Source organism: Podarcis muralis, chromosome 13, assembly GCF_964188315.1.
Source record: "Podarcis muralis chromosome 13, rPodMur119.hap1.1, whole genome shotgun sequence".
In the NCBI taxonomy this organism is placed as follows: Eukaryota; Metazoa; Chordata; class Lepidosauria; order Squamata; family Lacertidae; genus Podarcis; species Podarcis muralis.
The window spans coordinates 25994714-26009727 of NC_135667.1; the positions used below are offsets into that span (position 1 = coordinate 25994714).

Below are 15014 nucleotides of genomic sequence, written 5' to 3' on the forward strand. Positions count from 1 at the left end.
GACTCCTTAAAATATCAAATAAACAACATCTAGAATACCGTAACAACTATAATAACAATATATCTGTTTTCACCTAATATTGACTGCTTTGTTATTTATTCTGCAAGTAAGTTTTCAATGTGTGTAATTTTTCTACACTGCCTTGTGAAAGATGGCATCTACACTATATGGAAATGAGAATGCTCTGCTGCATTCATTGAAAAGCAACAGATCCAAGCTTGCCACAAAATGTACACTTGACAAAATGTCAAGCTCTTGTATGGTACATGCATCTGCTGTACATGGCCATGCTGCGACCTCATTAATCTTGCACTTAACTGAGGTTTTTCAAATGTATTATACCATCGTTCTAAAATGAGCTTCATAATAATTTCCTAAATCAGACTGTCAGAGCTGTTACCTTGCCTTGCCCAGTGAAAATGAATTGCATTTTTACTGGTTTAGGAAATTGGTCCCCAACTCCCCATATTAGTAGAATAGTGTGATGCTTTACTTGCTGTGCTCTATTATTCGAACTGCAAGCCAGGGATAACATGATTGAGTCCTCTCTTGCCTGTGATTGATAGCTCTTGTTCATCTGATTTGACTACAACAGGTCCCAGGTGCAATCTCCAGCATCTCCAGAAAGGGCTAAGTATGACAGCTACCTGAGATCCTGGACATCTGCTGCCAATAAGTGTCGGCCAGTTATCTTCAGCCTTTTCAGACTCAGGACCCACTTTTAACTGAAACATGCATTTGGGTACCCATCTCTTCATATGCTACCGTACATCTGCATGGTGGTAGTGCTCCTGGACCAGGTCATGACTGAGTAGTAGGTCCTGGCCAGTTGAAGATCAGTGGGTAGACAATACTGAGCTAGATAGATCAGTTGTGTGAGTGAGCATAAGGAAGATCTTTATTTTTCTATGTTCCTAGACAGAGCATCATACAAAATATTGACTAGCCCTAGATGCAGACAGTATTGTCAATTCTCGCAATATGCAAATCTTTTCAATGTGCTTCATTTTTATTAATTTTTTTTGTAAAATGAAAAAAGAGACCCATTCTCCCCCAAAGAGGAGCTCATTATAGAGTCATTATGTAAGTTGATGTGGCTCTGTGGCAGATAGAGCACTGAGTTCAGCACATGCATATAACCCAAAACTCATGAAAGCCATACACCCCATAGGGCTCCTTTCTTTTTATTCATACAATATGAAAAGGAGAGAAGGAACAACTCAAGCGGTATCTCAGTGGATTAGTGAGTCATCATTGGGGATGTGTCTGTGGAAAAATATTGTGTTTGAGTTACCAGAGAGTAGTTCCAAAGTTTAACTGTATTTCATACATGCAACCAATGACTTGATTAATATCAAGTCATAGCTGCATATACACATTTCTTATGGTAGTCAGTTGGTTTTTGGTATTTTCTACCCACTGTGATCCCCAGTGGTTCTTATTCAGTTTTAAATAAGATACATTGACCAGGAGAAGAACAAGGAATTTTCCATCCTGCTAATAATTCCCTTCTCATAATTACAGTTTCTGCTCAAGGCAGACTGTTTTCCAAGATCGGGGTGGGGGTGGGGGGACACACCATCTGGAAAAACAAGCAAATGTGACTACTAGAAGCATGGTGTAGTAGACTTTTCTCTACTTCCCAGATGCCATGTACCTTTGAAGTGGAGCTGAGGGTTCTCTCCAAGTCCACATATCATTTCCTTTCACATCTCTGATGCACATGCAGGGCTTTCAGCAACTATCATTTTTATTACCCCATATAGAGTGTGGGCACTCACATTCTGCTTGAAGGACTGACAAATGATCCTTATGTACAGTGCAGGTTCCAAGTATACAATTTGTTGCATTTATCTTATAAATAATTTACTCTATGTATTGTTCCAAAACATGACTGTGAATGTAGTTAAGAAGTGCATTTCATCTCTAGAAAATATAATGGCTACTACTCTTTTTCTTCAACAGCCTCCGTAATAGCTAATGAAAAAAATAAATATGAAAACATGCAGTTACATGCTTTTTAAAAAGCCAGCTTGCATTACCTATTTTCCTTTTAGCAGACGTGGAGATATGTCAGAAAGTACTTAATGTAAAGATGATCCAAACCCTTCTTCAAAGGGTTCACCATCTCTCATCCAATAATGTCAAAAGCTTCAGAATAAAAAGAATAAAAAATGTGGATGTACCTTGTTTCAAAATATTGCAGCTCCTAGCTATGGAGCAGAAATTTTAAATAGGAAATTTGTGTAACACACAATAATTATCAGTTTCAACTGTCTGTAATAATTTTAGAAAATCTATTCATATACATGCTACAACCTTACTATGATTAGTTATGGTGGTTATATCATCAAGAATCATCTCTCACCTCCGTTAATCCAAGGATGGTGTACAAACTGTACATTTGCATGACTCTCAAACCTCTTTACTCCAAAGCCGTGCACCTTCAATTCATAGTTAAATCAAGATCTTCAGGGATTTTGCCTTCTCCCACTGAAATACATGAATGTATCTATAAATGTATTTAAAGTGGGGAGAACTTACCTCAGTGGGATTGTGTTCTTGTTTCTTGTAATAGTTTTCTCTCTTTAAGTAAATGGTGCTCACTTCAGACTCAGTCCCCAGAGTGTTACTATGTTCGGAAATGCAGAGCAGATGTAACATTTTCTAAGTGTAAATTAAACATCTGCATAACAGTGAGGGGTTTTGCAGTGTGCTGGCTATAGATTTGCTATACAGATAAATTAACAACAAGGAAGTTTATACATGTAGATTAAATTTGTTGCACATTTTAAGATACTGGTTTTAGAAAGCACTCACAAGAAAACAAAATTTGTCATTTGGGTTTTAAACTCTCTCTCTCTCTCTCTCTCTCTCTCTCTCTCTCTCTAAATGTAAAGTAGCAGAAGACATCCAAGAAATGTGTGGGAAATACATGTAGACTGCTCCTGTACATCCAGGGACATCAAACTCCTAGATATAACTAGTTCTGTACTGAAATCTGTTGGCCAGAATTTCCATAAAGATTTTTCTTCTTTCCTGTCTGTGAAAGTGCCAAATTTTGAAGCCGCATAAGGTGCCACTTAAATTTGAGACCCCAAGGTACGCCACTACTCTAGTCCTCTTTTAAAGTCATCCATATTGGTGGCCATTATTGCATGTTGTGGGTCCAAATTCCATAGTTGTTTTTTCTTCAGAGCGGACAAATCATTTTTATTGATTTTCCAAATTTTATCAAATGAGCCACAAATTAAGACAAATTCAATACAATTTCCCCCCAAATTCCACAGTTTAACTATGCACAGTTGATGTAAGTAATGTGAGAGTGTAACACCAAGTCCATAGAAAACATGATGAGATAAAAGCAGGGCTGGATTTAGGTTTGATGAGGCCCTAAGTTACTGAAGGTAATGGGGCCCTTTATATGTCCAGCTGTCCTTGGTCAACAACAAATTGCTGCTGTTTTTTGTGTGTTGAATATATGCTATATCATAATTTATGGACCTAATAGGTATCTAAAGCCATTTGCACATGTTGCCATGCAACCAGTCCATGCAGAATGTAGGCACCTTATATATAGAAATGAGCAAATCAGTGATATTTTAGGGAGCAGGCTAGCAGGTGGGATCCATTACTTACATCATAGGAGCGTACACTGTTACTGTATGTAGGTTTTATTTTATTTGTTATAAAATTCTACCCACTGAAGCCAGGAACACACATCCTTTCAAGCTGGGAAAGTGTGTTCTCCTTCATGGAGAGCACGTGTTGCGGTGGGGGCTGCCAGGACAATCCAAAGTTGGGTGGCGGGCTAATTGATCATTGGCCACTGATGCGATTGGGGCTTCCCTTGTTGTTGGGAAGAAGTGAATGTTGCCATTTATTGATTGACAGCCAGAAATACTAAAACTCCTTGCACGAGGCTAGGGCTTCCTCTTCTCGCCCGTGCATCGGATTGCCCGTCCCACCCTCCCTAGAATAGGGTTGTTCGCTTTGACCTTGCTATGCCTGTCATGGGGTCGTCTGGTTTGGAGCGGGGGGCCCTTTATCATTGTTTCAGGATACATTAAACATCTAAATGTGTGTGAATTAATGGAATATTGGTGTGATTGAAGGGGACAAGTGTATGAATGTCTCTATGGGCTTTGTAGGTGGCTTCCCCCCCCCCCCCCAACTTTTAGATTTGGCCCTGCACACTACCAGCATTTAAGCTTTGGAATGTGACCCTTAAGCCAAAAAGGCTTCTCCGCTCCCTGGCTGCTTCAAAAAACAGCTGTGCTTGCCTTTCTAATAGGCAAGAGCAGCCTGCTACTTACTTCTCTGTAACATTAAATCTGAACTCTTCCCTGGATTACAGTTGTTGCTTTTGTTAAATTTGTATAGAACCGAATGCCAAAATAGATTTCTAAGTGGTTTACAAATATAAAAACCAATTGCACAAATATTAAAATATAAACATCCATAATTAATCCATAACCCAGCCAGATGGGTGGAGTATAAATAAATTGTTGCTGTTGTTACACACACAATAAAACATTGAAACATAAACCTCCATCATTAAAACATGCAGTAAAACAATCCCATTAAAACAATACAGTGCTTGAAACATTTTGAGAGACCAAGGGAATGTCTGTGTCTTCAAAGCCCAGTGCAATGCCAATAAAGGTGTGTCCTCTTGTATTTCAGCAGAGAGTGCTTTCCATAATACCAGTGCCACTAGACACAAGGTCTGTCTCTACATCACCAGAAGTTGATAACCAGAAGCTCATGGAAAGGCTAAAGTTGTTCCATTTGCTGAGCTTAATAGAGGGCAATTGGTTCTTTCAGATAACATAGTCCAGAGCTGTTTAGGGCTTTATATTTTAGTAACATAACTTTAAATCTGGCTTGGTACTTAATAGACAACCTGTGAAGTTTCCTTAGCACAGGTGTGACATGTGTCTAGTAAGGGGCACCACTCAGGCTATGGTATTCTGTGCTAATAGCAGTCTCCATATCACTCATAAGCAGTGCCAGATTTACGTATAAGCTAAACAAGCTATAGCTTAGGGCCCCATTATCTTCAGCAGCTTTGGGCCTCATCAAACCTAAATCCGGCCCTGGCCATAAAAAAGCTTCCTTATGGCTTCCGCAACAGGGTTTTCTTTAGTGCTTGTTTCACTTCATTGTTCCTGAGACAGTAAATAATCGGGTTGCAAAGGGGGACTATGACAGCATAAAGAAGTGAAACAAGTTTGCTCGAATTGAGGGAGCTGATGGCCCTGGGGCGGGCATAGATGAAAATACTGGCAGAGTAGAAGATCACTACCACAGTGAGGTGAGATGCACAAGTGGAGAATGCTTTCTGGCGGCCTTTGGCTGAGGGAATGCGTAGGATGGTGGAGATGATATAAATGTAGGACATGATGGTGACACAAAGGGGAGTCAGTAGGATAAACAAAGCTAATATGAAATCTGTCAGCTCAGACATGGACATATCAGTGCAAGACAAGTTCAGAAGTGGGGATACATCACAGAAGAAGTGATTTATGATATTGGGACCACAGTATGTCAACTGAGATATTAGGAGGACTTTCCACGTTGAGATGAAAAAGCCACTCATCCATGATCCAGCTGCCAGCTGGATACAGAGAGTTTGTGTCATGATTACCTGGTAGCGCAAAGGGTAGCAGATGGCAACGTAGCGGTCATAGGCCATGACGGCAAGGAGGACACACTCAGTGCAGCCCAATGCCAGGAAGAAATAGAGTTGCATCATGCATCCCACAAAGGAGATCAGATTGCTCTCTATCACAAAGTTCACCATAGCCTTTGGCAGGGTGACGGTGATGTACCAGATCTCTAAGAAGGACAAGTTCCACAGAAAGAAGTACATGGGAGTGTGGAGGTTGCTGTTCACCCAGACTGTCAGCATTATTATGACGTTCTCAGACAAAACCAAAATGTAGACAATGAGGAACAATGTGAAGAGCAAGATTTGGAATTCCAGGGGTGTTGGGAAGCCCAGAAGAATGAAATCTCTAACACTGGATTGGTTCTGTCTCTCCGTGACTGAATGCCTGTTCTGCATAGAAAAAACACTTACAGTGATTAGAAAAAGAACCCAGCACCCAAATTAGTTTTGTTTGTTTCAAAATATGAGGGGGTTTTTACAATCTAATTTTCTGGGACATCCAGTAGCTATAGCAAGCTTCCCTAGCCCCCACCTCAGTGCAGCTTAAGCAAAAAGTGATGCAGCTTGAGACAAACAAATCCTAATTTCACAACTCATAGGGTGGCCACACAGCCCTGGCCCAAAATGAGGATCAGTGTCATCAATGCAAAGTGAAAAGCCAGTGAGCCATGCATAAAAGCCACCTGTGCCTGACTCCCTCAGTCCAGTCGGCAGAAGAGCAAACCTTCTCTCCCCTCCCTTATATTTAAACATTTTTGTTGGTCACTTTTCATCTCTCCCAAATCCCTGCACTTCCAAATATATGCTCCGGAGAGTTGGCAGAGCTTCAAAATGTTGTGGGATGTAGTGCAGCAGGGTGCAAAGGAAAGGGGCAGTCACTGAAAATTGGCTTTTTCTCACCCCACTAGATCAAATACCAGTCGGAGGTACTAACTAGATGTAACATGATAAAATAAGTAATAATCAATCAATCAATCAATCAATCAATCAATAGAATCATTTATTTTCTGGGGAATAAGGAAAATATTTTTGAATAACACTGTTAGTGTAATCCTATGACTTGGAAGAAAGCCCTACAGAACACATAGCATGATTTACTTCCAAATTAACATGCATATGATTGTATGATTGTACTTTACAAGTTAAAAAGCCCCTTGTTCTCCAGGGGAGACTAGCATTTAAGAATAAAATTAAAAGCCCATGCTTCTCCAGGAAAAAAAGAAGTTATTGCTTTGTTTTTAATTTAGCCTTTCTATGGGACAGCACCAGCACTCCAGCGTTTCCATATATTTTTATCTGAGTACATTCATTTAACTTGATGTAATGACTAGAATTGCTTCCATCCTGTGTAAGTCTATATACTGGGTTCAGTAGAAGTTTTTTTTTTTTTTTTTTTTTTTTTGTAGTTATGAACTAAAGGTTGCAATGTCAATAGGTTAGATCCACAGAAAGATCTTCTGAATAATAAGAGTGTTTTAAAAAGCCCTGATGGATAAGAGCAAAGTCTTATTTCATAATTTGTATAAATGCCCTTTCCTAAATAGATAAATAAATCTACTTTCCAAATAGCTTCTCATAATTTTCAGTGGCAAACAAGTGAAAAATGTTTGTTATTTATTTAAAAGCATAAAAAACAAATTATTTATAATTTGATGAGTACAATGGTGTTCATGGTGTGCTGCAAAAGTATTGAATTTATTATATATTTTTGTTCTATTCTTCCTAGAAAACAAATATACATTTTTTTCCTTTATTTTCAGCAGTTTTATTACAAATTTTAAAATCTTGTTCTAATCAGTGTAAATAGTGCCATATGGCCTCTATATTGGAATAGATAGATATGAAGGTTGCTAAATTGGGAGAAAGTTCTACTGAACTCCATAGAACCCACTTTCTAGTAAATATACATACCGGTAATACAAACAGCATATTTGAAGCATTTTATATCATATTTGCATTTCACTTTATTTTCTCTAGTTGTACTTCTAAGTAACAAAGATCCATATCAGCACACAAGGACTTACCATGCTTTCCTTTGAAGGATCCTACCAAATCCAGATTTTGCATGGCAACAGTTGAAAAATGAGAAACCCTTTTCCTTTTTGGAGGATAGATTGTAAATAAATCATTGCGCCAAAATTAAGTCTGCACTGGCAAAAAAATGTTTTCTGATTGGCAAGACTTGACTGTTTTCACCAACAGTCTGCAGTCTGCATTACAGATGAATGCAAAGCTTTTCCTGGTGGAGTAGATAGTCTATAGTGTCAAACAGTTTTATCCTGTACCAGTCTAAGATGCTGTATTAGATCACTGGGGGAAAGGCAAATGACATTTACTAAACATAGGCAACAACACTTTTGGGTTTCCAGGAAAGCTTGTAAAGTTTTTTTTCAAAGATATGGCGCATGGAAATATGCAATTAGGGCACTTCCAGCTGTCACTATTAAAGTTCAATTAAAGTTCATTTGATGTTCTTTGCAATGAACTCACTTTTGTTTTGCTTTTTTAAAAGGACTTTAAAAGTGACAGGAAAACATACTGGAAAGTGTGGGATAACAATTGCTGAGTGCAATGTCTTATAACCTCCCTGCAAATAAATTGGCATGAATGTGAAATAAATACATGTGCAATGATGTCATCTAACCTCACTGCAGAACATGTGCAAAACAGACACTTCTCTGAAACCCTGAAGAGCTTCTGCTGGTCAATGGGGATTGGTTTAATTTTAGTATAGTAATTTTTGATTATTATTTTAAAAATTCTTTTTTTCCCTTTTTGAATAGTTTGTGTAGTTTTTTATAGTTCTGTCTTAAAGGGAGAGGGTCAGGGCTGCCTGGGAGTGGGCCTCAGCCAACAGAATGGCTGAGGCAGGTTCCATGGGGGGCGGGGGGGATGCACTGGGACACCCGATCTCCGTGATCTCAGGTAGGAGGAGGAGTTATGCTAAGACCAGACCACGTCATTATCAAGGAGGCAGGTTTAGTCGTTGTTTGAAGACTATCCCTGCCTCTGGGCAACCTATTGGGAAGACCCAGTTCTCTGAGTGCATGTTCTGGAAGTTGGGCAGAGTGGTACATGCTTTGGTTATCTCCCGCTTGGACTACTGCAGTGCACTCTATGTGGGACTACCTTTGAAGGTGACCCGGAAACTACAACTAATCCATAATGCGGCAGCTAGACTGGTGACTGGGAGCAGCCATCGAGACCACATAACACCGGTCTTGAAAGACCTACATTGGCTCCCCATATGTTTCTGAGCACAATTCAAAGTGTTGGTGATAAAGCCCTAAATGGCTTCAGCCCAGTATACCTGAAGGAGCATCTCCACCCCCATCATTCTGCCTGGACACTGACGTCCAGTGCCGAGGGCCTTCTGGCGGTTCCCTCACTGCAAGAAGAAAAGTTACAGGGAACCAGGCAGAGGGCCTTCTCGGTAGTGGTGGCCGCCCTGTGGAACGCCTTCCGATCAGATGTCAAAGAAATAAACAACTACCTGACGTTTAGACGACATCTGAAGGCAGCCCTGTTGATGTTTTAATGTACTTTTAAACTTTTGCTGAAAGCCACCCAGAGTAGCTGGGGAAACCCAGCAGGATTGGTGGCGTAATAATAATAATAATAATAATAATAATAATAATTGACAATATGAGCTAGTTGTACTGGTGCTCTAACTTAGTATAAGGCAGCTTGCTATTATATTTTTCTTTCACTATACATTGCACAGAAGATTTTACTGACTTGATTTTAATTCTTGTGAGCATCCCCCCATCTATTAAATAAATAAACACATACATGAACGTCAAAAATTTATTCACTGGAAATAAGATGGACAATAGCGTTGTTATTATTATTATTATTATTATTATTATTATTATTATTAACCCATCAACCTGAGATCACAAGGCAGATTGCAACAATTAAAACACATTGTTAAAAACAGCTTAAAACAACTTCCAAAGGTTCTAAAAATATACATTTCAGGTGTGTCAGATTATCAGAAGGGGAAAACATGGACTGAATCCTGTGCTTAGTGGTACTCAGAGTAGACCCATTGAAATTAATGGACATGGTTAACATAGGTAAAACTTGCTTAGCTAAAACTCACTGTTTCTTTTTTTGTTGACATACCACAATTGCTGGGATTTGTCTTTCAAGGAGGTGCAGAATATATCCAGCATTGCTGATTTTGCCATTTTATTTCAAGCATGTTCATTTAATTAAATTTCTCCGCTATAAGACTCTGAAGTGTGTAACCCAAATTCAAAAACACTGGAGAACTGTTCAGGCATTCAGCCTGATCGTGCAAAGGCAAAGTGCATGCAGGGGGACACCACACCTGTCCCCATTTCCCTTGCACTGCCAGGTGTACCGCCTTTACCCCTGACTTTCAAAGATCTTAACAGTGCTTCTAAATATGTTCAGCTGAATTTTCTTAGAAACCTCCTCATTACAATTTCCAGTTGTAAAGAGGCTTAAAAGTGAATCTAGCTGATTATGCTTAGGGCAACCTTCATACCTTTCCAGCCAACACACAAAGATTGGGTACAACAACATGCCTAGTATTCAGGGGTTAAGGGTTGCAGTGTATTCCTATGTCCCACATACACATTTAGTCCTTATGTGATCAGGCTGAACACCCACATAAGGCATTATGATGCAATCCATACATTTCTACTTGTAAGTCCTACTGTGTTCAGTGGGGCTAGCTCTCAGGTAAGTTGGTATAGTCAATGGTCACAACATTGTAAATAATGAAACAGCATAAATGAGACAAACCAAGAGTAAGTTTGACAGAAGAGTTTTCAGAATGGCAAATGATCAAAACTTAAAATCAACCAGATCCCCATATCAAGTAGATTAAAAAGAAATCCCCTAGATGGGTATAGGACTGCAGCTTTCTTTTGTTTTCCACTATCTAACAGTTTATGGTGTCCTGTATTCCAACACCCAACTTCATCAGTTCCTTAAACTGATAGAGTCTTCCTCAGTGCATCTTTTACTTCCTTATTCCTGAGGCAATATATTAGAGGGTTCAGAAGGGGCACTACTACAGTGTACAGCACTGACACCACTTTGTTGGAGTTGTAGGCATACATCGCTTTGGGCCGAGCGTAGGTGAAGAGTGTGGTAGAGTAGAACAGCACCACAACGGTGAGATGGGAACTGCAGGTGGAGAAAGCTTTCTTTCTGCCTTGAGCTGAAGGGATCTTCAACACCGTTGAGATGATATAGATGTAGGACAGCACAACAACACAGAGTGGGACCATGATAACCATAAGAGCTAGGATAAAATCTGCCAGCTCAGCCATGGAAGAATCTGTGCAGGATACATTCAAGAGAGGTGAAATGTCACAGAAATAGTGGTTGATCTTGTCAGTGCCACAGTATTTCAGCCGACCAATGAAGCTAAGCTTGATTGCAGAGGTAATTAAGCCGCACGTCCAGCATCCCGCTGAGAGCCGAGCACATAAACTATTACTCATGATAGCTGGATACCGCAGTGGGTAGCAGATGGCCAAATACCGGTCATAAGCCATAACAGCCAGAAGGATGTATTCAGTGCACACAAATGTGACAAAGAAATACAGTTGTGTCAAGCAGCCTTGGAAGGAGATACGCTTGTCTTGTGTGAGGAAATCTGCCAGCATCTTAGGGACAATGATTGTGACATACCAGAATTCAAGGAAAGAGAGGTTGCACAGAAAGTAGTACATGGGCTTGTGAAGGCTGTTGTTCAGCCAAACAACTATGATGATGATGAGATTTTCCAGTAGGGTCAGCAGGTAGCTAAGTATGAACAGGACAAAAAGAAGAATCTGAAGCTCTGCAGCGCTGGGAAATCCCAGAAGGATGAAATAGGGGACATTTGTCTGGTTGGTTTCTTCCATTCTTGAATGCAGGGTACTTGCAAGAACAAGAAGGAAGAGATGTCATACAGCATCTATTAACCCCCTTTTTTTGCACCTTAAAAATACATAATAATGATGATCAGTGCTTTTTCTCTAGAAAAATAGGTGCCAGTACTCACCATGAAGTTGTTATAGTAAGTCTCACACTTTTTAACAATAAAAAGAGTTGTCAGTACTGCGTACCCTTGAGTACCCCCTGGGGGAAAAAACACATTGATGATATCAATAATATTAAACCTTTCATGCATATAACCCATTTTGATTAAAAACAAAAAAGTACTAAAAGCTGGTAAATAATTCTGCTGTGTATTTATTTATTACTTATACTGGGAAGTGGGGGTAGATAAATCTCTCAATTTAAATTTACCTATCTTTTCTCCCACCCACTCCACTTTAATTCTCCACATTTCTATATCACTTTGAAGGACTGTGAGGAAGGTAAGGCTGAGAGGCAGGTCATGGCTGAACATCACCCAAAGCACTTCATGCCCAAGGTGGGATATGAAACCTGGTTTCCCAGAGCCTAGTCCCTGATAAACCACACTGGCTCCCACACTGTACTAGTTTGATATATGTATGTGTGTGGGGGTTTGGATTGCAGCCTAATACTGTAAAACTTAGGGCACTTACAGCCTGTTGCTGTTTTGGGTTGGCATTCAATGACAAACCAACATACTCAGGTTGTACAATTGAAATGGATATGCGGTTGCACTGCTGCACAACAAGCCTTCTAGCCTCCAAGATCAGACTTGCTGCAATAAGGAAAGCAGCGGGAAAATGCACTCAGAATCGTGAAATAAGACTTGTTTGAGGCAATGTGGCATAGCACCCCCACAAACAAATCAGAATCAATGCTCAGCAAATTGCTGATGCAATCAAAACTCCATGCAAATTTTGTGGCGGGGAGAAGGGGATGAATGCTTAATAAACAGGTCACCTGAAAGTTACCTTTCTTTTGGAATAAATTATGTTGAAACCATCAGGATTTTCTCCCACGTAAGTCTGTCTCTGAGTGCAAAGTTGGAACTGGCTCTGTTGCATTCATAAATCAGTTTTTAGTCAAGCCCCATCACAGTTTACTATAGAACCAAGGAGAATTTCAGAGGGGAAAATGTGCTTTGTTGTTGTTGCCCACAACAAAATAAATCTCATCCAAATTTCTCCCCAGATTCCAGAGTTTCAATTACTTGGCCTTGTTCCAAATGTGTACACCAAGTACTATGCATTTCTGAGGACTGGCCACGTTGACTGGGACTGATGGGAGTTGGAACCCAACAATATCTGAAAGGTCATGGGTTCCCCATTCTTACACTACACTATACCAGCTAAACTGCATCGACATCAGCAGACATTATTTGAATGGGCATAAAAATACTAAGCAAATGCATTTACTGTGTTTAGCTTCTCTAGCCTATCTGTGCCTGAACTATCTTAATATATGCATATGCAGGTATAAATTTCCTGTAGCTTATATTTAATAACCAATCAAAACATTATGCACAGATTTGTAGAAGTAAAGAATGCAATTCACCTATTATGTGTCCAGGTAAGTTTTTTGCCTCCGTGTTCATATGCAGCTGCATACAAAGAACTTCTATTAAATAGATTTCTTCCACTGTGGCCATGTGCATGTCCCACCTTGGGACTAGGCCTGAAAATCAGCAGTTCCCTCCCAAGGGTAGTAGCCTCAGAAGATATCTCCCCACCACTCCCTCATTCCAGTCATATTCTTCCCTTTTTCTTCCTTCCTTGTAATTTATAACTGAGTTTAGAGATCACAGCTGTAAGGGGGGGGGGTACAACTAGACCATGGAAAAGATAGCACTGATTTAACACAAGGACATATCATAAAAATGCATTGTCTAAATAAAAATAATCTAAGATATTGACAACTTTATAAAAATGGTGGATTTTTAAGACTGCAGTGTTCTCAGTTTTTCCACATCTAAAAAAGAATAAAACACATTCATAAAATAAAACTCAGTTGCTTAAAGGGGACATCTTACATCAAGTCAGAGCAATCAGGTTATTGGCAGCTTCTTTTGAAACTGGCAGTGAGCAGTGTTTGTATTAATTCAGCATTCCATGCTCCTCAGCTTGATCCTCATCAGCTACTGACTCATGTCCAACAAGGCTTGTTTTCAGCCTGAGTCCCAGCAGTTGGTTTCAGGTTACCTCCCCACCACCAATAATTCTTCTGGCATTGTAGTGGGGAACCTCAAACCCTTCAATCCTCTCCACTTGGTCTTCAGAACTATGACCATCCCTTGAGTTGTGAAGAGACTTCTTGCTTGCCTGGATGAAGAGTGGTCTCTGTGTGACCATACCCACTTCTGCCTCGTCCACAATTTGTATACAACCTATAGAAGGCAGCCTATCGGGAACACTACTTAGTGATTTTGGCAATTAATTGGTATATAAAATAAACAAACAAACAACCAAACATGCATCTCAGGCTGAAAATGGTTTTCCTCACTTTTGTAAGATAATCATGTCTCCCTCTTAAAATTGATTCTTTCCCAGCTGCCACCCCAACTGTCATCTCAGGTTCTACACTTCTGTTAAGAGTCTGCCAGACTGAAAGCTGCACCTGAGGGGTGGGGAGTGCACACTGAAGGAGAAGGGAGGGTTTTTAGGTGGGGAGCAGGATTTAGCTTCAATAAGCTGCACTTAATGTTCCCCACTCCCTCCAAGCCTGATGACCACAGAAGGGTGGCTGAGCAGATTCAGGGGGCTGTGGAGATGGTTGCAGGGTGGGGGACATGCCACTTTTTTGCCTTTAGCTGCAAGTGCTGGTCCTGTGGCATGGACAAATTGATTGAAGGACACTAAGAGGTGCCTGAGCCTAGAGAGGGAGCTAGTTGTCTAGGGAATGGCCCACTGGCCAGCCAGTTTTGAGGGGCACATTCGTGGCACCCTGCAAGCCCAGTGTCATTTTCTGAGATTTGCAAAAATAGCGCTGGGTTCACAGGATGCCGTGAGCTGTTGTGTCCTTCTCTGGCACCTTCCAGCTTTCCTTCCTCCTCACAGCTAGAGGGGGGCTGAGAAGGACAGCTCACGATGCCCTGTGCCACCCAAAAAACTGTGCCCAGAGTGATAGCCCCCAGTCCACCCTACCCCCCCATCTCCACCTGTACGGCGAATAGATACATAAAGAGAGTTCAGGAAATGGGGTGACATCACAGAAAATGCCCCATCCCTGTAAGTCACCTGTTTTCTCCTAATCTTCTGGGCAGAGGGGTGTTCAGAATAGGGTCTTCCACAAAGATTGTACAACCATGTTTTAAAAGTTCAAATTTTAAAATTATTATTTCAACCCACCCACCCCGTCCCCATGAATCGTGGTTATTATAGTCAATCACCATTACCCAAGGATCTTTAGAGCCCTAAACCCTGGCATTCCCCTTCAGTTCAGGTCTCAAACTATGCCA

The 15014-nt window shown here is 40.4% G+C and overlaps 2 protein-coding genes across 2 annotated transcripts; both read right to left on the reverse strand.

The window, feature by feature from the left end:
- Positions 1–5119: 5119 nt before the first annotated feature.
- Positions 5120–6070, reverse strand: LOC114582901 (olfactory receptor 6A2-like). Its single transcript, XM_028704249.2, has one exon. The coding sequence runs from the start codon at positions 6068–6070 to the stop codon at positions 5120–5122; it is 951 nt and encodes a 316-aa protein (XP_028560082.2).
- Positions 6071–10638: 4568 nt separating this feature from the next.
- On the reverse strand, positions 10639–11562 carry LOC114582900 (olfactory receptor 6Y1-like). The gene has a single exon (XM_028704248.2). The coding sequence runs from the start codon at positions 11560–11562 to the stop codon at positions 10639–10641; it is 924 nt and encodes a 307-aa protein (XP_028560081.2).
- Between the last annotated feature and the right edge of the window lie 3452 nt (positions 11563–15014).

Bases quoted from the DNA above. Each gene is read 5' to 3' on its own strand.
- LOC114582901 (XM_028704249.2), bottom strand. From the start codon at position 6,070: ATGCAGAACAGGCATTCAGTCACGGAGAGACAGAACCAATCCAGTGTT.
- LOC114582900 (XM_028704248.2), bottom strand. From the start codon at position 11,562: ATGGAAGAAACCAACCAGACAAATGTCCCCTATTTCATCCTTCTGGGA.